General features: G+C 33.2%; 2 protein-coding genes across 4 annotated transcripts in view; one reads left to right on the forward strand and one right to left on the reverse strand.

Annotated features, from left to right (window-relative positions):
* The window catches only part of LOC132744607 (tyrosine-protein phosphatase non-receptor type 12-like), a 47,222-nt gene extending 37,280 nt beyond the window's left edge, over positions 1-9,942 (reverse strand). Inside the window, exons 1-2 of one of the 3 annotated variants that reach the window (XR_009627726.1) lie at positions 9,693-9,942; positions 5,732-5,840 (exon numbers count right to left, since the gene is read on the reverse strand). Coding sequence is in view for 2 of the 3 variants with exons in the window: in XM_060733367.1 (XP_060589350.1) it covers positions 5,732-5,840; positions 9,693-9,818 (235 nt within the window). In the remaining variant the exon portion in view is untranslated. The remainder of the gene's footprint in view (positions 1-5,731; positions 5,841-9,692) is intronic. The other 2 variants (XM_060733367.1, XM_060733366.1) reach the window with 2 other exon arrangements.
* Positions 9,943-10,066: 124 nt separating this feature from the next.
* Positions 10,067-17,818, forward strand: LOC132744609 (protein FAM8A1-like). Its single transcript, XM_060733368.1, has 5 exons — positions 10,067-10,611; positions 11,958-12,078; positions 12,903-13,044; positions 14,822-14,976; positions 15,794-17,818. The coding sequence occupies exons 1-5, from the start codon at positions 10,227-10,229 to the stop codon at positions 15,951-15,953; spliced, it is 963 nt and encodes a 320-aa protein (XP_060589351.1). The 5' UTR covers positions 10,067-10,226; the 3' UTR covers positions 15,954-17,818.
* The last annotated feature ends 4,849 nt before the right edge of the window (positions 17,819-22,667 follow it).

Genomic DNA, 22,667 nt, shown 5'->3' on the forward strand with positions numbered 1-22,667 from the left:
AGCAGGTTTGAAGGAATAAAAAGAGACACACTGAGGAAGAAGGAAGTTACGTCATACAATGTAAACTTCAAATTGCTTAATTTTGAATTTTCAATTGAGTTATATGTTACAAGTTTTGCACTTAAGCAATAAAGATTTAATTTCCACTTGTAAGACCATGCCTACTTATAACAATAAAGTATCAGTTATGATTAACTTAAATCAATGATTATAATCATTTAATAACTTGTAATTAATTAAAAAATCACTTGCAATACAGCTTATAAGTGTGTAAAGAAAAAATAATTTTTCATATACATGTACTTATAAAAACCATCTCTTGGAAAAAAACAACAACAAGAGCCAGTTGAACCGGGTGATGCTGCCCAAATAGGTTTTGGACACAGAAAAGTATACCTTTTGTAGTTTCAGAGTTATGTCCCGAACAAAGTTCATCAGAGTGCAATCATTCCAAACTTATGCAAGACAGAGTTACTGTTCTTTGCACTGCACTTCTATTCAATGAGATCTATCTACCGAATTAGTTTCTTGTTGATGCCTCTTATCGTTTCAGAGCTATGTCCCGGACAAAGTTCAAAGTTAAAATGAACAATCGGCAATACCTCAAAATTTAGGCAAGTCAAAGTCATGGTTCTTTTTCACTGCACTTCTATTCAATGAGATCAATCTACCTACGATGTTTCTATGGTTTAAGAGTTATGTCCCGGACAAAGTTAAAAGTGAAAAAATGAACAAAGGGCAATAACTCCAAAATTAGACAAAGGCAGAGTTAAAATTCTTGTGCACTGCACATGTACCCAATAAGATCTATCTACCTACAAAGTTTCATGTTGATATCTCTTATAGTTTCAGAGCAATGTCCAGACAAAGTTCAAAGTGTAAAAATGAACAAAGGGCATAAACTCCAAAATTAGGCAAGGCAGAGTTACAGTTCTTTTGCATTGCACTCCTATGTAATGAAATTTATCTACCTACAAATTTTCATGTTGATGTCTCTTATAGATTTATAGTTATGTCCAGGACAAACTTCAAAGAGTAACAAGAGCTGTTGGTAGGACAGCAATGCTCGACTATTCTTAGTGCTTGATAGTAAAAAAAAAATGCTTGATAAAGATACCTCCTCCTATTTACAGGTTTGGGTAATGATGGTGAACATTTTTTAGTGTGCAAAGTTTCAAAGCCATATAGCAATGGACTTTGAAAATATTTGAGGTATTACAAAAATTTTAACGTAAATTCTAAGTCGAAAAAGGGGCATAATTCTGTCAAAATGCTTGATACAGTTACCTCCTCCTGTTTACAGGTTGGGGTAATGATGGTGAACAAGTGTGCAAAGTTTCAAAGCCATATGTCAATGGACTTTGAAAATATTTGAACTATTACAAAAACTTTAACGTAAATTCTAAGTCGAAAAAGGGGCATAATTCTGTCAAAATGCTTGATACAGTTACCTCCTCCTGTTTACAGGTTGGGGTAATGATGGTGAACAAGTGTGCAAAGTTTCAAAGCCATATGTCAATGGACTTTGAAAATATTTGAACTATTACAAAAACTTTAACGTAAATTCTAAGTCGAAAAAGGGGCATAATTCTGTCAAAATGCTTGATACAGTTACCTCCTCCTGTTTACAGGTTGGGGTAATGATGGTGAACAAGTGTGCAAAGTTTCAAAGCCATATGTCAATGGACTTTGAAAATATTTGAACTATTACAAAAACTTTAACGAAAATTCTAAGTCAAAAACGGGGCATAATTCTGTCAAAATGCTTGATAAAGTTACCACCTCCTGTTTACAGGTTGGGGTAATGATGGTGAACAAGTGTGCAAAGTTTCAAAGCCATATGTCAATGGACTTTGAAAATATTTGAGGTATAAACAAAAACTTTAACGTAAATTCTAAGTCGAAAAAGGGGCATAATTCTGTCAAAATGCTTGATACAGTTACCTCCTCCTGTTTACAGGTTGGGTAATGATGGTGAACAAGTGTGCAAAATTTCAAAGCCATATAGCAATGGACTTTGAAAATATTTGAACTATTACAAAAACTTTAACGTAAATTCTAAGTCGAAAAAGGGGCATAATTCCGTCAAAATGCTTGATACAGTTACCTCCTCCTGTTTACAGGTTGGGGTAATGATGGTGAACAAGTGTGCAAAGTTTCAAAGCCATATGTCAATGGACTTTGAAAATATTTGAACTATTACAAAAACTTTTAACGTAAATTCTAAGTCGAAAAAGGGGCATAATTCTGTCAAAATGCTTGATACAGTTACCTCCTCCTGTTTACAGGTTGGGGTAATGATGGTGAACAAGTGTGCAAAGTTTCAAAGCCATATGTCAATGGACTTTGAAAATATTTGAACTATTACAAAAACTTTAACGTAAATTCTAAGTCGAAAAAGGGGCATAATTCTGTCAAAATGCTTGATACAGTTACCTCCTCCTGTTTACAGGTTGGGGTAATGATGGTGAACAAGTGTGCAAAGTTTCAAAGCCATATGTCAATGGACTTTGAAAATATTTGAGGTATAACAAAAACTTTAACGTAAATTCTAAGTCGAAAAAGGGGCATAATTCTGTCAAAATGCTTGATACAGTTACCTCCTCCTGTTTACAGGTTGGGGTAATGATGGTGAACAAGTGTGCAAAATTTCAAAGCCATATGTCAATGGACTTTGAAAATATTTGAACTATTACAAAAACTTTAACGTAAATTCTAAGTCGAAAAAGGGGCATAATTCTGTCAAAATGCTTGATACAGTTACCTCCTCCTGTTTACAGGTTGGGGTATTGATGGTGAACAAGTGTGCAAAGTTTCAAAGCCATATGTCAATGGACTTTGAAAATATTTGAACTATTACAAAAACTTTAACGTAAATTCTCAGACTTCCCGAAATACGTCGGTCCGACGGACATGTCCGATAAATTTTGATCAGGTCCGACAATTTTTTATTCCGGATCGGTCCGACTGTCCGGCTTTTATCCAAGCCGCATGTATACAAAATGGCGTCGCTAAAGGTGCCAAACCTGGGAATAACCGAAAATATACGTCAGAAGAGTGCGCAGAACAGCAATAAAAGGATGGAAAGAATAGACCTGAGACAAAATTTAATGAAAAATGGAAGCAGAACTATGAATCATTGGTGTATGACAGGGAGGAGATGAAAATGCGCTGTACGGATTATGCCGATTTTTACGGCGAAAAAATAAAAAACAAAAAGTGTCTTAGAAATACAAACACAAGTTTTTCTTTGATTTTGATCAATTTTATTTGGTCCGACAGATTTTGTTTCGGTCCGACGGATTTTCGTGGTTTGTCAGACCGAATGTCTGACAGTTTTTTTCAACTTTCGGGAAGTCTGAATTCTAAGTCGAAAAAGGGGCATAATTCTGTCAAAATGCTTGATACAGTTACCTCCTCCTGTTTACAGGTTGGGGTAATGATGGTGAACAAGTGTGCAAAGTTTCAAAGCCATATGTCAATGGACTTTGAAAATATTTGAACTACATTGTGTATGTATTACAAAAACTTTAACATAAGTGGTTACGCTGACGCAGACGCTCGGGTGACTACAATAGCTCTACTTATTCTTATCGAATAGTCGAGCTAAAAATGAACAAAGGGCAAAAACTCCAAAATTAGGCAAGGTAGAGTTATGGTTCTTGTGCACAATGAGATCTATCTACCTACAAAGTAGTATCTCTTATATTTTTAGAGTTATTTCCTGGACAAAGTTCAAAGTGTATAAAATGAACAAAGGGCAAGAACTCCAAAATTAGGCAAGGCAGAATTACGTTTCTTTTGCACAGCACTTCTACCCAATGACATTTTTCTACCTACAAAGTTTCATGTTGATATCTCATATGGTATTAGAGTTTAATAATGTCCTAGACAAGTTCAAAGTGTAAAACTAAACAACGGGCAATAACTCCAAAATTAGGCAAGGCAGTAACATGTACGGTTCTTAAGAACTGCACATCTACTCAATGAGATCTATTTGCCTACAAAGTTTCATGTTCATACTTGTTGTGTTGAGTTATGTCACCCAGACAAGAAAAGCAGATGGACAGATGGATGGACAGACAAAGCAGGACTTTATGCTCACCCTTCAGGGAGCATATAAACACTAAAATTTAATTATCAAACATCATGTCTTGTAGGCAATTTAGATACATTTTCAATATATAATCATTTTTGACTTGTTACCTAAGTGGTAATTTAAGATACTTTTCATAGTTTCATAAATTGTAGGCAACTAAGCTAGACAAACTGAAGAATTTAGAAAATTTGAAGTTATTCACAGCTATTCCAGGAGTACAAATTTTTAGTTACATTTATTACTTCCAAAATAAGTGCAAATGAGGTTGACTACACTATTTTTCAGTTGTAAACTGTTGTGCACCATTCAACTAAAACATCCACATTCATTCCTCCCCTCCCCCCCCCCCCCGCCAACCCTTCCCCTTCAAGCTTATTCGTCAAAATTTAGCAAATCTTCAAACTTTCAAAATTTAATATCCCGGTGGATTCATTTATAAATAGCTAGACAGTAAACAACCAGGAAGATGCTCATACATACATATATCAGTTTTCCCCATTATTTTTATGTATACTTATAAACCTAGTTTTTGCTAGTATGTAAATAACGTGTCAAAATTCCAATAACACTAAACAGTAGCCCTGTATGAAAACTGCAAATATTACTTTATATGTATAATAGCTAGCTTGACATAATATAAAATATCAAGATAAAATATCTTTCTATTCAGTAGTCTTTACAATTTCATAATGACTTTCAAATATTTCAATAAGCAGTTTCATATTAACGAAATTCTTTCTTTTTCTTCCCAGTTGAGCAATTTTAAATAAGTTGCGAGTTTTTGGGTTTTTTTCCTGTATATTATAACAGTGTGTTTCTTAGAAAAACCTTTATTTGACAACTGATATACATGTAAATGTATTTAGTGTGACCGTACCTCCCATGAAACCTTAACCTTGACTATGGTTCAAGGTCAATTGAGTCAATGTCAAGGACACTGAAGATAAAAATAGATATTCCTGTACTTTTTGCTTATGGTATGGCATATGTTTTAGTTCTGACAAAGCAAAATCAGGCAGGCAGCAAGTATTTACTGACATTTTGAATGTTTACATCTATAGAGCAGTGTGTAAAATATTCTAAATATAAATCGTAAGATTAAGTTTGAAAGAGCCAGAAATTTCATCAATAATAAATGCATTGATATTACAGTACATTTGTACGTAACAAATCAAATATAGCTTATATTGAATATGGCTTTCAATTAAAACCAACAAATCATGATGTATGTTCTATGATACCTTTCTTTAACTTCCAGGTTTTATATCTTATATCATCTTTAATCATTAATTATTTTGATGTTTGTAGAATAGCAAAGGGGAAACAATCTAGAGCCAATTGACTTTGTGTATATACCTCCGGTAACCTTCCAGCTATCCCCGCACTCTGGGGCCAATGGAGAGGTGTATTCTTGCTCCAAAATTTGCTGGGGATAAAAGCTAAACCCACATTGCAAGGTAATAGATAGGAATCCAACCATCTGGCCTTCACCCCCTAAAAAGGGCTGTGATTTTACCTCAGCTTTGCTGGTGCTATAAAAGTTTCGACTTGCACAATTTTTTCTGAGGCTGCATTATGGTACGTAGGCCATCAGCGACTAAAAACTGAAAGTTCAATGATCATTATACTCACAGGGTAAAATATCTTTATATCGGTTTTTCTTGATGTTACAAGGTCTTCTCCCTTCTTCTGCCGGGTACGTATTCTCTTCTCTCATCTTAATACCTTCATCTCGTATTACCTACAATACATAAAAATACTTCTGTAAAAAGAAATGAACCGCGTCATGACAAAACCAACATAATGGGTTTGCAACCAGCATGGATCTGTAGATCAGGATCCATGCTGTTCGCTTACCAACTCTATTACAAGAAGAGAAACTGATAGCGAACAGCATGGATCCTGATCAGACTGCGCAGATGCACAGGCTGGTCTGGATCCATACTGGTCGCAAACCCATTATGTTGGTTTTGTCATGACACGGCTCAAATATTTATTCCTTAAACCAGGTTATAATCCCCCTGATGTACCCTTGATTTTTGGCTTTAAGCTTAGATGCTTAATCAAAAGAGGAAAGAAGAAACCAGTTTTAAAGTAAACTTAAATACATCAGAATAAACGTTTGTTTAAGATTTTATATCTTTCTTTTTTTTGATAAGGAGAGGTGGAATTTTCGCACAATTTTTTGCTAGAATCTACAAACATTAGGACACACACTTGTCCTGCTAATTGTGGGGATGAGATCAACTATGCATCATATTTGATAATATTATTACAATAATAAGTAATCATACACTGTAAATTCTATATCTACAAAATGTAGGTCTAATGTGATCACCAAAAACATTATACGATAATAAGGTTATATACATGCACAATCTAATGATCAGCTGTATAGAATGGAAAAAAAGCGAAAAAAAAAACAACTGATATTTAATAAACTAATTAAAATTCCCAATCCTATAAACATTTCTTTTAGAATTCCTATTAATACCCCCTAATATGACTTAGTTGTCTAAATAACAAGAGCCACCACCAAGCACTCACTCACTGGGGCCATGCTCAACTTTTTCTTATTTCTGAAGTCAAACACATCTAAAGAAGAACATTTTAGAGAGTACTAATACAAAACATATTTTTGCAACATTAAAATTCTAATTTCATATTTGACCTTGATAGTCAAGGTCATTCAAAGTTCAAGGACACATTTGAAATAATCTTCATGTCAGTTTGTCATAATATGCTCTTTGTCCAATAATGAATAACAAAGTTATGACAATTTTTAAAGGCAAATTTTAATAATTTGACCTTGAGGGTCAAGGTCAATTAAAGGTTAAATTCATATCAGATTAATTTAACATGTTGGTTTTGTCATACATGTTCTTTTGTCCAAGCAATTGAATCAAATGTGCAAATAAAGTTTTGATAATATAGCAACTTTTGAACTTTGAAGGTCAATTTCAAATAAAGGTCAAAGTCATATTTGAATTACATGTATTCAACATTTGGGTTTTGTCCTTAGGGTTCTTTTGTCCAAGTATAAATCAAATCCATAAATAAATACAAGAGCGATCAGTGATCATCACATGTGTCGCCTCATAATGGCCAATTTCATGTTGGGACAAGTTTTGTGACAGACGGACAGACAGACGGACAGTGCACAAATAGACTTGGTACTGATCATTCCTGTAAAGTTTGGATGAAATTGCACCAGTAGTTTATGAGGAGTAGTGGGGACAAGCTTTTGTGTATCTGGCAACACACAGAAAAAAAACACCTTTTTTATCAAAGGGCCATAACTCGGCCAAAAATCATTCAACCGGAAAACCCGTGCAATATGCGCAAGGACTTGAGCTACAGATCAATCCTGTAAAGTTTCATTGAAATTGCATTAGTGGTATAAGAGAAGTAGTCCGGACAAACTTTAAAAATAAAAATTATTAAAGGGCTATAACTCTGACAAAAATCATTGAACCGGAAAATGCTGACAATATGCACAACTAGACTTGGTACTGATCATTCCTGTAAAGTTTGGATGAAATTGCACCAGTAGTTTATGAGGAGTAGTCCGGACAAGTTTTGTGACGGACAGACGGACAGACAGACAGACGACGGAGAAGTGATCCCTATATGTCGCCACTACTCCGTAGAGGCGACACAAAAATGACCTTACTAATAATTAACTTTATTTTGAGAATGTGACATATTAAGAGTACACCTTAGGTGTCAAGGTTAAATTAAGGTTAGGATCAATTTCAATTAAAACTTCATGAATGATGTGCAAAAGGATGCAGATAACACATTCAGTAATTACAAAGTTAAAGCCTTTTATTGCAAAAAGGTCAAGGTTATGGTTTTTTTTTTTTGGGGGGGGGGGTCTTGATCCCTAAACTCTCCTCTGGATCTGCACATTCTGAACAATGTACATGTAAATCAAGACAGGACGCTCAAACAATTATATAATAAGGATATTTTCTTCTGAGCTTTTAGTTATAAAATACATGCATAATCTAATTAATTCACTTCCTCACAGTCAATTAACTATATATTAGTCTATTATCAACCTTTTAGAAGTGAACTTACCTTCCATTCTCAATAGTTTACTTTTTGATAAAGCTTAAAGTAAGTATACTACTATTTATGACTTAAGTCTTTATAAGTATCAATGTGGCAGCACACAGAACATTAAAATTTCAATCAATGATATTGGCCAGTTATCAAAATAATATTCAACGTAAGTCATTAATTTATCCCCTTCATCAAATATGAGGTCCTTATAGGCAATATAAACAAACACATTAATCGTTCATAGAAGTTTTATAGGGCATATGTTTTATTTTATTTTCAAGTTTTGATTGGACCTTGGCACATCAACATGGCAAGTATGTATAAAGTACAAATATGCTGTTTAATTTCCAGCTTTAATAACCTGAAAATGACTTCAATCGCTTCTTAGAATTATCACTGACACTCCACACCATCATTAAGTCCAAAAGTTTATAGACATTATATGTGCTTTAAATAGTGTAGAACTTTCGTTGAGATGTTGAAATCAAGACTCCAAGAGCAATTATCAGTTCCTTAAATACCAAGAATGGTAAACATTTCAAAGCAATGTCATGGCTGAAGGATTAGGTCAATGCAGTGGTTTTGATTTGGCACTATATGCCATAGTAAAAAGGACTAATAATGTCAAACTCATATTGCAAGCATTTAGCGGGGATTTTGATGTTTGCCTGTCTTAATTGGGATGGAGGGGGAGGGAGACCAGAAACTGAAACCAGGCCTCAAGGTTATAAAACTCTTTTTGAGTTAGTGTCTCAAATCTCAGGATTTTCATTGGTCAGTGTACATTCTGTGACAGTTTCTGACCAGATTTTCATTGGTCAGTGTACATTCTGTGACAGTTTCTGACCAGATTTTCATTGGTCAGTGTACATTCTGTGACAGTTTCTGACCAGATTTGCATTGGTCAGTGTACATTCTGTGACAGTTTCTGACCAATCAAATAAGTGAAATCTGAGTTTGAGCTTTGAGAATTTCTTTATAACCTCCCTCCCAGGTGTTAATGGTCAGACTTTTTTTCAGAATATAAGAAAAATTTCACAAACTCTTAAGATTTTATATTAAAAGTGCAGACATTTTTTTCCCAGGCATGCAATAGGTTAATTGATATATTTCATTACCATGTTATTTAATTATTTCTATCAGATTGGATTCTTTATATGTATATAGATCTATCACAAAATGTTACAACTAATTTGCAGTGGCGTACATGTAGCTTCCTATAGTTTCTCTTATAGTCTGAAGCATGAACATTTTATCAAAGAAAATGAAAATAAAACTTGTCCACACTGCAAATGCTCATGATCACTTGGAAATATGTGTTGTACTGTACTAAAATATATAGTTCAAAAGGCACCTCTTACAATCAAGAGCAATTTTTTTTGAGGGGAGGGGTGCAAGCCGTTCAAATCAACCAACTTAGAAGTCATTCTTATTATTTAAAATATATTCTGAGAAACAGAACGGGAAAGGGTACGTATATATAGGCCTATTACAATAAAATAATTATATTGAGAAGATCCCTTACCTTAAACTCCCTGGTAAACCCGTCCCCTGACGGGTCATCCTCATGTATTAGATCATCTACATGAAAAATAAATGTTTGTAAACATTTTTGAAGGCGTAGGGTACTTTCACTGTCATCTATCTCCATTTTGAAAGGATTAATCCAGTGTAACTTATTTCAGGAGCATGTTTAGTAAAATATTTGCTACCTGTTTTAGAAATCAGGAAGTTTTGTGTATTTAAGTCACGTGATTCGTTTGACAAGTTTCGTTTTGGACGACTGCTTCTGTTGCTAAATATAGAATAATGTGACACCGGCATGTTTATTTTGAATATAGAATGAAGTGACACCGACATATTTCTTATCAATTTTACTACTTAGGCCTACTACAAATGTCAAGATACAAAGTTATCATTTGCTTGGAATTGAAGAAATAATACAGTGATCATACTTTTTCAGTAACAACTTTAGTTTTACTAAAAGCAATATATAGTAGTCTTCAGTCTATTTTTTTGTAATTCTCACGAATTATTATTTGTATGATAAACCGCAATAATGGCTGAACAAGAAAAGGAAGTGGATAAAAATCCAACAGAAAAAGACGAAAACATCGAACAGAAAACTGAAAGTGTCCCTCCAACTTATGACAGTCAAAGCTCACCATTTTATACACAATTTCCACCAAACAATTACCGCCAAAACATTCCAAATCGTGATTTACAATACAAAAATGCTAGAGAATATGCACAAGTTTTGCACTGCTGGTTATGGCAGTACAGGATGCTGGCTGCCTTTAGTACATTTCAGTCTCAGATGATTTCTTCAGTAGCGCAAAATGCGACAGCAGCAAATAATGCAAGAGGTCCCCAGGTTCAGTTAGGAAACGGTCATTTACCAAATGGTATTCCACAGACTCCAGTTCCAGAACACCATGGCCCAGGTAGTGAGCCTTTTACTGTTTTAGTTACATTTGCTTTAAAAATGATTGTAATGCACCAATCAGTTTTAACCTGTGCCTCTTGACCACAGTAGAAATAAGTCACTTTTTTATCTCTGTCACCACCATGCAGAGTCAAAGTTTGTTGGTGGTGGTGTTTGTAGTTTTCACTCTAGATGATAGTAGATCACGGCAGTACGCCACATTGGATTTACCATAGTCCATAGCACAGTTCAGCCACCGCATCATTCCGAGGCAGGCTGTCAAGCAGTTTACCAGTACTAGTTCCCTTCACTTTTGCAAGGAACTGATTGCTCCTGTACATGCAAGAGCAGAGGCTCAGTTCTGATGACTGTAGAAAGGATACAATGAAAGTGACATGCGTCGTCCGTGAATCGAACCGGGATGGCCCGATAAACAGTCCAACGCTCTACATATTGAGCTAACTGGTCGGCAAGAGACAAAGTTTTTGCTGTGGGGGTATAAATATATCCATCTTGTAGTTCAGGTGTACAAATTCAGCTGTGTATTTTCAATTATTCAACTAAATCAAAGCTCAAAATAATGCTAGATGATGTCAGACTTCCCGAAATACGTCGGTCCGACGGACATGTCCGATAAATTTTGATCAGGTCCGACGAGTTTTTATTCCGGATCGGTCCGACTGTCCGGCTTTTATCCAAGCCGCATGTATACAAAATGGCGTCGCTAAAGGTGCCAAACCTCGGAAAAATAAAAAATCTACGTCAGAGGAACAGGCAAAACAGCAGTAAAAGGATAAAAAGAATAGACCTGAGACAAAATTTAATGAAAAATAGAAGCAAGACAGTGAATCGTTGGTGTATGATAGGGAGGAGATGAAAATGCGCTGTAAGGAATGTGCCGATTTTTACGGCGAAAAAAATAAAAACAAAAAGTGTCTTAGAAATACAAACACAAGTCATTCTTTGATTTTGATCAATTTTATTTGGTCCGACAGATTTCGTTTCGGTCCGACAGATTTTCATGGTTTGTCAGACCGAATGTCTGACCGTTTTTTTCAACTTTCGGGAAGTCTGTGATGTACATGTAAATAACGATAGAAAAATATTTTCAGCTAATACTGTGTTATTGTTGCAGTAAATGCTGCAAGACTAAATAGTAGTTATACTGACCAAATAGTTACTACATTGTTGTTTTTTTTTGAAAATTGAAAATTATTCAATTAATGTTTTATATCATTTTAACAGCTCTAAATTAAATTTATATATTTTAGACAGTAACAATTATAGGGGAAAAAGAACCACAATAGTGATCTTTTATTATCATTTTGTATTCATTTATTATGAATATTTTTTTTATAATTGTAGGTGTCCATTATAAGGTCCCAATGTTATGGAGAAGGGTAGTAGCTGAATTTCTAGATTTTATTCTTCTTTTTTACACCAAGATACTTGTAACAGTGGCTGTTCTTAGACAGATGGGCTATATGTAAGATACTGGACTAATTTTAGTACACTTTACAAGCATATATTATTATTATTATTATTATTATTATTATGCATATTATACTTTTTGTACAAATCTTCAGTATTGAATAATTTTTAACTGTTTAACCGGAATTTAGTACATAGCGATACAGGGTGAGTGATTGTAAATAATTTAATGTCCACTATTTTGAAAAAATAACGTCCCGGAAATAATCGATTTGCTACGATATTGGCCGATGTTAGAATTGTTTTGAGGGAAAGCATTACAGTTAGACTACCTTAGTTGACTATAATTAATGATTAATTAGTTGTGTTTCAGTATCAAAGTACTGAAATTTGGCTGCCAAGAATACACAGATATCAGAGAAGGAAAATCTTGTTTTATATTTGAAGCATTATATAGCAATCAGGGTGTTCACTAGCCATGAAATCCTGAGGGTCATTTTGACTAAGTTTTACCGACTATAAGGCCAAATCCCCATGATGTTAACAAAATTTGACCCTCCAGCATAAATCCTGAGGGTCAAATCAGGCCTTTTGGAAATTTGAAGGGTCAAGATCAAACGGGCACCCTGGCAATACATGTATATTAAATGAATACATGTATATGCCTCATTATTATCAGTACCAATACTCTATGTAATATAAAAAATTCTATAATACTCTTATTTGTTAGAATCTTAATGTACATGAAGTCAAAATAGTACAATAATATCTATAATAATAATAATACTTGAATTCTTATTAAGGAATGGCATAGAAGTTTTACATAATTATTTTATAAAGGAATCAGAATAGTGACTACTTTCTTGTTGTTATATTTAGGAATGAAGACATTCTTGATATTGATGCCCAGTTCCCGTTCCTATCCGACATAGGTGAACTTGATTATGATAGAGTGTTTAGCTTAACGTCGGAATTGATAGCTCTAGAAGTTGTGAACAGACTGTGTATAACTCTTGTGGAGGTAAGTGAGAGATATATGTTTTATTGATTTTATTATTAAAGCAGTACGCCTCCAGATTCATGTTAATTTTCTTAAAAATTTTGGAAATGTAGTTAAAAGTAAAATAATATGAGGTGAACAAACAAAGTAATTTACATATTGCAATCGGCACTTACAATTATGCACAAAAATTACCAAAAAGTGGTGAACATATAAAAAACGGCCCTTACACAGTAATAATATAGTGATAAAACACTGCAAAATCATTATCAGTGTTTAACCGCACATAACATGTAAAATATAACTTAGATCTTGAATGTTTTTACCTTTCTTAAAGGTTTTTTAGTGCATTTTCTCAATATTGATTTTCTTGAAACATTTTGGCTCATCTGGAGGCATGCAGCTTTGAAAACTGAAGGATTAATGGTGATACATTGGCGATACATTATTTTGTGTCTTGAATAACTTAGTTGTTTAATTTTAATGGTGCTTAGCTGAATGTATTTTGAGAAATTGATACAATTTTTTGGCAGAGATTATAAATATTGATTGGTACTGTTCTTGCATAACTTGGTTATAAATATTATATACTATTTTTGTAATGTTCATTTCTCTTAGGCTGATGCAATTTATTCTTAGTCTACAGGTCAGTGTATACCATGAGTTTCAGCCCTTGAAAAAATTCATGTACAGTGCAAATCTGAAACCATGGAAATTAAAAAACATTTTCAATGAATGTTTAGAAAGAGAAGATATTATTTTATTCATAACTATTTAAATTAATTTTATGCATAAAATAAATAAAAAACAGTAACAGATTTTCATCTATTGCTGTCTATGTCTCCCAATTCAATTATATATTGTATAAAAAGTGTATACATGAGCCGCGTCACGACAAAACCAACATAACTGCTTTTGCGACCAGCATGGATCATGACCAGCCTGCGCATCCGCGCAGTCTGATCAGGATCCATGCTGTTCGCTATCAGTTTCTCTACTTGTAATAGGGTTTGTAAGTGAACAGCATGGATCCTGATCAGACTGCAGGCTGGTCTGGATCCATGCTGGTCGCAAACCCATTATGTTGGTTTTGTCATGACACGGCTCACATGTATTTTATACCTGCACTGTATTTGTAATGAAGAAATATTTATGTTATATATTATCAATATGTACAAGGTAGTTAAAGCAAAAGTTGTTGTTAATGAAATAGGTTTTACTTTTAGATCCAGGAAATGAAATGTAGTCACCCAGAAGTTAGTTTTATGGTCACATATTTCTAGAGCTGTCATCGATAGAGACAATATCGATGTATTATTGATATTCTTCTGCTGATCAGTAATTGATACACATTTGAAGAAATCGATAATGAATATTAATCATTTAAATGTCTATTAATTGTGAAAATTCACCCAAAACATAAAAAATAGACGGTGGCTACATGTATGTCTAACACTAAGTTATTGTTACTTAATGGACACATTTTATGTCAGTGATGACAAAAAATGGTCCGAAAAAAATCATGCGAAGGTCATTTATAAATAGGCGCAACATATTCATATGTACATGTATTTTACTAAAATCATTTAAACAGGTATGAAAATAAATTATATACAAGAAATTAGAAGTAATTATCAATATATTTTTAATATTATATTGTTGTATCGTTGATATTTGTATTGAAATCTGCTGATCGTCAATATACATTGTGTACTTTGCTCTGAATCAGTGACAGCTCTGCATATTTCTTTGTTTTAGTTTCATGAATATTTACGTTGTAGTTACTCTTACTTTTCAGACAATGTGTTTAAGACAAGGGTTTGCAGGGGCAATAGGAGGAGCTACCCCTGGAAAGAAAATCATGCAGTTAAGAGTTGTTTCGTTTTCTGAAATTACAAACATAAGAAATGGACATATTTTAGTGGTTGGTGCATCAGATCCTGGGTTTTTCAAGTAAGTTTGATTTAATATATATATAAGTTCAATATTCTGACTGTTTGCTCTACAAAAATGTGAGTCACATGTGAAATACATATTTAGATACCTGACACTTTGTTTAAAGTATTTGTTAGAAGAAGACTTGGATGACTTTCAGAAAGAAATCCATCTAGTTTAAGAAACTAAAATATTCCTGTAAAGCCACATTAAACCTCTAAAATAATGATATTTTCCTTTCTGTAGAAAGGACAAACATGTGTATTATCATGTTGAAATGATAGATTTAAAACATATTAAATGCTAATCACTTAAGAGAATAGCAGTGAATGTAAATTTATGTTTCTGAAATTCATAGCATACATGTACATGGGGTATTTTCACAAATTAAAAAAATCTACCTATTTTATTAATGTCAGAACTTCCTTCTTTGTTTATTGCAATATCTAAAATCTCCCTCTTTTTGAAGAAAAATCTCCCACTTGATCATCAAAAAAGTTCACATGTATGTCATAGGGGTAAAAAAATGTAAACAAAATGGTATTCACGATTACTATATTAGTATGAAATGCCAAAAACGTAAAAAAAAGCTTAAGATGGCTCAGCTATAAATTATTACTTTCGAAAGTTGTAATAGGATCCCAAAATTAAAAAACAATGTTTGAGAAATAAAGACTAGAATTTTTTAGGCTTAATGGGTCTATAAGGGATGGCTAAAACTTATGATAATTCTTAATCAAAAACAATCTTTTATATATACATGTATATATGTTCTAATAAAGGGGAAATTCTTATACATCTAAGATTTAAATACTTGTGATTTCTTTTATTTCAGTGCACTAATCAGATCAATAATAAAAAACTTCAGTATGGCGTTTTTCTTTCCCGCCTGTCTGACGGTGTTCTTTTTCCGGTACAACCGTGCAGCATATGATATTTTAGCGCAGACAGTAGTGGTCGAAGTGGAAAACAGACGTCCGGAACAGGCCAACTAGTTCATTGTGATCTATTTATTTACAATATGGATATAAATTTTATTTAAAGACTAGTTTTTCGATTTTAATTTTGTCAAATGTTAAATAAAAGTGTACCAGTTATGTGATAAAAAGTACAGACTGGTTTTTTCTTTTGTGTTTCTAAAGACAAGCCAGTAGATAATAGATTTTGTTCAGGTTCGTTGACCTCTGTGTGTTTGAATCCCAACAGGGACTTTGGACTCTTTCATGTGAGGAAGCTATCCAGTTAGCTCCAACTCAAGAGCTTGTTAGTGTCTGAAATAATGCACGGAAGAGCACCTACAATCTTCCTCCACCAGTGAAGATGAAAAGTCACCATAATTATGACTTATACTGTGTTGGTGAGATGTAAAACCCATACAAAACAAAGAAACACAGTTACTTTTTGCCAATCAAGCCAAAATAAAACCACAGGTCTTTGTTGAGGTTAAAATTTTAAACTTTTGTTGTGATTTTTTATGTTCAATATTTTTTATTTATTGTATGAAGCATTCGATTTGTTTTATGTGTAGTAAGTTTTAAATCTGTTAATTTCGTTTGGGAAAATTTATTTCAAAAGCTGTTTTTGCTACAGTAACTCTGCAAATGTCTTTCAGTCATAGTATTTGTGGATATAAAAAATTAGAGAGTTATAGATTTTTCATAGGTTTTTTTTAAGCATTTTTTTAAGCAACGGAAACAGCGTATAAATTATGTTTGGTTTTGTTACTTAACAGCTGACAGAAGATGAAATTGAAACTTCAGGGTAACACTGTTTTAATGTTAGCTAATAAAAAGGATATTTGTTTATAAGATTTTGCTCCTAAGATACATGGTATTTCTTTAAATAATTATAAAACATCTTAACCCTTAAAGTGCTGGAACTGAATGTGTTAAGACCTTGCCACCAGTAAAGAGCCAGGCCAGCCTGCACTACTGTGCAGTCTGACCAGGCTCTATACTGTTGGCTTACAAACTTTAAATATTCAAATTGATATCCCTAAAATTGATAATGGACAGTCCCAAAAATGGAAATGGGACAATTCCATTTAGAATATTCAGCATGTTCAGGGTTAATATCAGTTACCATATAGGGATAGAACCATTTGTTATAAATCCTGTTCTATTGATGTGATATTGTGATATCAGAAACATTAAAGGCACCCAGTCAATGATGTTTTGCAATATTTTCCAGGGGCAAGTTATCTATATATATACATGTACTTAATTAAAAAAAAAACATAATGTTCTAGTTCACTCCCCTGGCTCACGTTCAGTTTAATAAAAAAATGGCCAATATCTCTCAGGGTAATAGTGCATATTAGCAACCTTAGAAGTGAAAACTCAAGGTGGAGCCAGTAACACCCAAGGCGGAGCCACTATTACCCTGATAGACGTGTTAATTCTATAATATCAAAGAGTTAACCTGTTATTGCACAAAGATGACAAATAGTCAATTGTTTATTCTAGTCAAGATGTTGAAGTTTTGTTATTTCCTAAACTACCAAAGGCCCATAACTCTAACATAAATTTTGACAGAATTATGGCCCCTTTTGAACTTAGCAAAATTTACATTATTCAGACTTTTTCTGTCAAGCACTGAGAAGAGTCTAGCAAGCTGGGCTATCGACAAGTCTTGTTTGTTTTTTTTGTTAGAAAACAATTTTCTTTAGTATTAATGCTTAACTTTTATAAATTGTTGTTTCTTTGTTTTATTTTGTTCAAATTATATATATTCTTTTACTTTTAAAAGGATAAATTTTATGAAATTATTTTGTATTTATTTTTTTCAAGGACTTTGTATTCTTGTAGTATGTTTTATATTGTGAAATCTCCTAGTTATCTTAATAAATTGATGTAGATTGGTTTGTTTCTGTTTAAAGGCACATGCTTCCAAAGTAAATAAATTTTTCATTCTTTAGATTCAATAAGCATGTGTTTGATAATCATTTAATAATGGATTTAGAGCATATTAGATGTTAAACAACTAAAGAAAGTAGCACAGAATATACAATTACATGTTTTACTTTAAAGTAGCAAAATGTGAACAAAGATGTATTTTGACTTAAAAAATTTCCGTGGCTTGATGGGCCTTTAATGGTTATTTGAAAGGTCCAAAATTTTTATGAAACATGTTTAAGAAATATTTCAGCTTGTAAAATATGGCGATAACATTTTTGAATATAAAGTTTCTTATTTTATAAATATCCTAGATTTTAATTTGTGTCTAATACAAAATATCTATATTATATAGTACTGTTATATATGAGTCTCTCTTTCTATATGAGCCGCGCCATGACAAAACCAACATAGTGCGCTTGCGACCAGCATGGATCCAGACCAGCCTGCACATCCACGCAGTCTGATCAGGATCCATGCTGTTCCCTATCAGTTTCCCTACTTGTTATAGGGATTGTAAGAGAACAGCATGGATCCTGAAAAGACTGCGCGGATGCGCAGGCTGGTCTGGATCCATGCTGGTCACAAACCCATTATGTTGGTTTTGTCATGGCGCGGCTCATATAATATTTTGTATAATAAATATGAATTATTAATTATTGTCTGTTGATATTAAAAATATCATTATTTATACATCTATACATTTTGTTTTTCTTTTTGATTTCATCTTTATTTTAAAATAAATTCTATAAATAGATTTAGTACTGGATATGTTATCCAGGAGACACAGGCTCAATCCTCAGGCAAGGCAAATATGTCATGATTTCACTATTACACAAATCATATGATACAGTAATTCAACAACCTGATTTCAAATGAAACACTTTTTGTATCAGAAATAGTTAGAGTGTTCCAGTTCAAATGATGAGATCAATATATCTGTTAAATAACAATTAAACAGTCTTATCTGAAGTTAAACCATTTTATATTAGTTATTGACTACATTTAAATATTTATCTCCTTTTGGAAAGTATCAGGTAAGACTGGAAGTGTTGTTTCCCTCGTGAAAATTAAGAAATTTAACAGTTTTACAAGAGTTCTCTCCCTTACTGCAAAAACAAATCAACAATAATAGATCATGTATTGTTATTTAAGATATTTCTGAAACCAAATCTGATTTATGATAAAAAGGACAGAGTATGTGAGCCTTGTATGAAAATTTTAACCACAAATGATTTTGGTATTTCGAAACTGGAATCCCTTAAACTTTGAATGGACTGTTCCAAATTCAAAGCTGGGCAGATCCATTACACAAATTCAGCCAGTAACTTTTGTCATACTCACTGTGACATTTTAACTTATAAGAACGTTTTATGAAATTTTCTATCAAAATATAAGGAATCTAGGTGCATGTTGCTTGAGGAAATTTACCTATTTCTTTTCCTTTAAATCTTTATGTCTACATTTAATCAATGTAATGATTGACACTATTAAAACTTTTAGCAACTAAGTATTATCAGCTCCATATATGCTGGATACTTTGAAAACTGTTGTTGAATTTTTTGTCAATCTCCGATTACCTGTCGTTTCCACACCAATTTGCTTTATTCCGGAAATGAGTGTGCACATTATTTCTCAAAACTGAATAATAAGCACTGAAAATTAATCTCTATAACTGAAAATTAATCTAATAAAAATGCTGAATATTTTTCTTATAGGGGAGGTAAAACACGCGCCTATATTTGACATGTTTTAACTGAGTTATTTCCCTTGTCAAAAGCTGTAGATGTGGATATTAGAAGTATATGGAGGGCGATCTTTGCCAAAATTCCAGACATGTAATGTGTTCCTTTTGAAAACTACTTTTGAAAATGCGAACATGTATGTCTAGCATTTTTGATTGCATTCGTGCACAGCAAATGATATGCCTCTTAATCCAATCTTTTAATTGAAGGCACCCGCTTTTAAATAACAAGTTTACATGTAAATCTTAACAACTGACCTAACACACATTTACAAGTTCGTATCTAACATTGCATATAATACATAAGCATGTTTACACACTTGTAGATATATATATGTACCTGAAAAACACAAATGAAATGTAAAACTCGAATGCAGAAAATATAATTTAATAAAACGTGTTTCCAGTCGTAGAACTACAACAGTACATTTACACAGTTACATGTTTAAAATGACAAAAGTAGATTCACAAAGTTAAACGATTTTAAGTCATGCATGACGCCCCGCCCCTCTCTGAGTATTTACGATCTTCTATCACGGAAATGTACGGACAGGTATAATACCCGTCGCCTCTCTCCTATTTCTCAATAAAGTGAAGGAAAACACGGCGTCCATTCTAACTTTTTTTTATTTCTATAAAAAGTCCAATATTATTTGTATCAAATGGAAGATTACTCCATAAGCTTTCTATGAGTGCCTCGGAAATAAAAATGAATTAAATAGATGTATTGATTTTTTTGGGCTTTTTTTACTCTGAAAATTGGTAAGAAAAACACGACGTTCCCTCCAAACTTTTTTTTTATTTCGTAATATATTTTGATAATTTTGGATTGAAATAAAAGTGTTCTTAATACGATTTATGATATATAATTATATGATGCCTCAAAATAAAAAGGAATTAAATCAAAATGAATTAACTTTTCGTTAAAAAGTTTATCATGTTACTTTCTGTAAAATAGAGAAAATAAGAATCCCTAAAGAACGCTCAAAACAACAAAATTGAGAATGTTGCAGGCCGGTTTGATTGAGCCTGCTCATGGACGGTAATGGAAAGAGCAAGTTATCGTCCACGCCCCCTAGCACCGGCTTAAGCAAAATTCAACATGAACTGGTACAATTTTGAATTTTGAAACATCCGCAGATGTGTTAATATGGTGATTATCATAGAACCTTCAATGTGACACGTAAGTGCCATACCATGAAAATCGGCAAATGGTCCCCAAGTAAAAAAACAAAACACACTCTGAAATTAAGTAAGAGAAACATGGCCCCCCTTCTTACTTTTTTTATTTCTTGGTAATTTTGATAATTTTAGAATATGATACACAAGATCATCAAGGAAAGGGGGCGTTGATAATTTTAGACTCAAGTAAAAAATTCTGGAAACAAAGTGATCCCTCGGAAGCATTAATCACAACAAAATTACATAAGAATTGCAGACTCGGTTTGATTGAGTCTGTACATGAGAGATAATGAATAAGTGCAACATCCCTCACGCACCCTAGCACCGGATTGAGCGGTACTCAATTCTCAACACTTAATAGTGCTTAAGAATCCTTAATGAACTTTCTAGTGATGCCTTAAAAATGAAAATTAATTACGTAGAAATATTAAAAATTTTGTTTCTAACTTATCGTTGTTTTTTTTTCTCTTAAATCCACACTCATATATTCGGAAAAAAATAACGTCGGTTCCTGTAGATACTTTATTCAAAAAGGAAAATAAATATTGAATGAAGTTAAGACCATAAGTTTTGAACAAGTATATTAAAAATCTGGAAACAAGGTGATCCCTCGGAAGCATTAATCACAACAAAATTACATAAGATTTGCAGATTCGGTTTGATTGAGTCTGCACATGAGGGATAATGAACAAGTGCAACATGCCTCACGCCCCCTAGCACCGGCTTGAACGGTACTCAATTCTCAACACTTAATAGCGCTGGCATCAATGATCCCGAAAGACCAGAAAAATATAACACCACTGAAGTGAAGTACGGGGCAACTTTTTACAGCTGCCTCACGGCACTTGAAACCTGCTGTTGTGAAGTATAAAAATCTGGAAACAAAGTGATCTCTCGGAAGCATTAATCACTACAAAATTACATAAGAATTGCAGACTCGGTTTGATTGAGTCTGTACATGAGGGATAATGAACAAGTGCAAATAGTTTTTATTCATACTGAAAATACCTTATTAAAGATTGTACATATGTGCTACGGATAAGTATTTTCTTGATTTCGGAAAGGAAATATCGGTGGCCGCTTTAAAATATACTTGCATAGTTTTTGTTGAAAATGAAATTTGTGCCAATGCATTTTTCAATGATACCAATAAGAATATTGGATGGTTTTTTACATTATCATAAAATTACTCCCTTGAAGTTGGTCATTGTTTCCCCTAAAAATTTCCAAATCGCCGATGTTTCTCAGGAATATATGATAAACAAGATCAACAAGGAAAGGCGGCGCTCAATGAACGCAACCCCACATGATCCAGCAACAAGAACAAGTGGCAAGAAGCCAAGGCGGACCCAAAACAAAACACAGGACAGGGCACTAGGCAGAGCACGGACAGGCTAATCACTAAAATGATAAATAATTTGTAACTGATAAGAACACGATGTTAAAAATAAGGTAATGCATAAGTTATCTTCATCATAAATGGTAAAATCAGCAATTTTCAAGTGATGTTGCTAGTGACAAAACTTTTGTAACAAATGTAACATATATATGTTATGAAAAATGCCGTATTTTGTCCTTCAGTTTTATTTAAAAATATGGGAGAGGCGCCGTTTTATACCTGTCCGCAATAGAAGTTCGTAAATACTCCGAGAGGGGCAGGGCGTTATGCTTGACTTAAAATCGTTTAACTTTGTGAATCTACTTTTGTCATTTTAAACATGTTACTGTGTTAACGTACTCTTGTAGTTCTACAACTGGTAACACGTTTATCTATTTTCCGTATTCGAGTTTGTATATTTTAGATCTATAAGTGTGCAAACATGCATATGTATTGCATGCAATGGAAGATACGAACTTGTAAATTTGTTGTCGTTTTAGATGTTAGGTCA

This window comes from Ruditapes philippinarum, unplaced genomic scaffold (assembly GCF_026571515.1).
Source record: "Ruditapes philippinarum isolate M1 unplaced genomic scaffold, ASM2657151v2 ctg2485_1_1_1_1, whole genome shotgun sequence".
Lineage (NCBI taxonomy): Eukaryota > Metazoa > Mollusca > Bivalvia > Venerida > Veneridae > Ruditapes > Ruditapes philippinarum.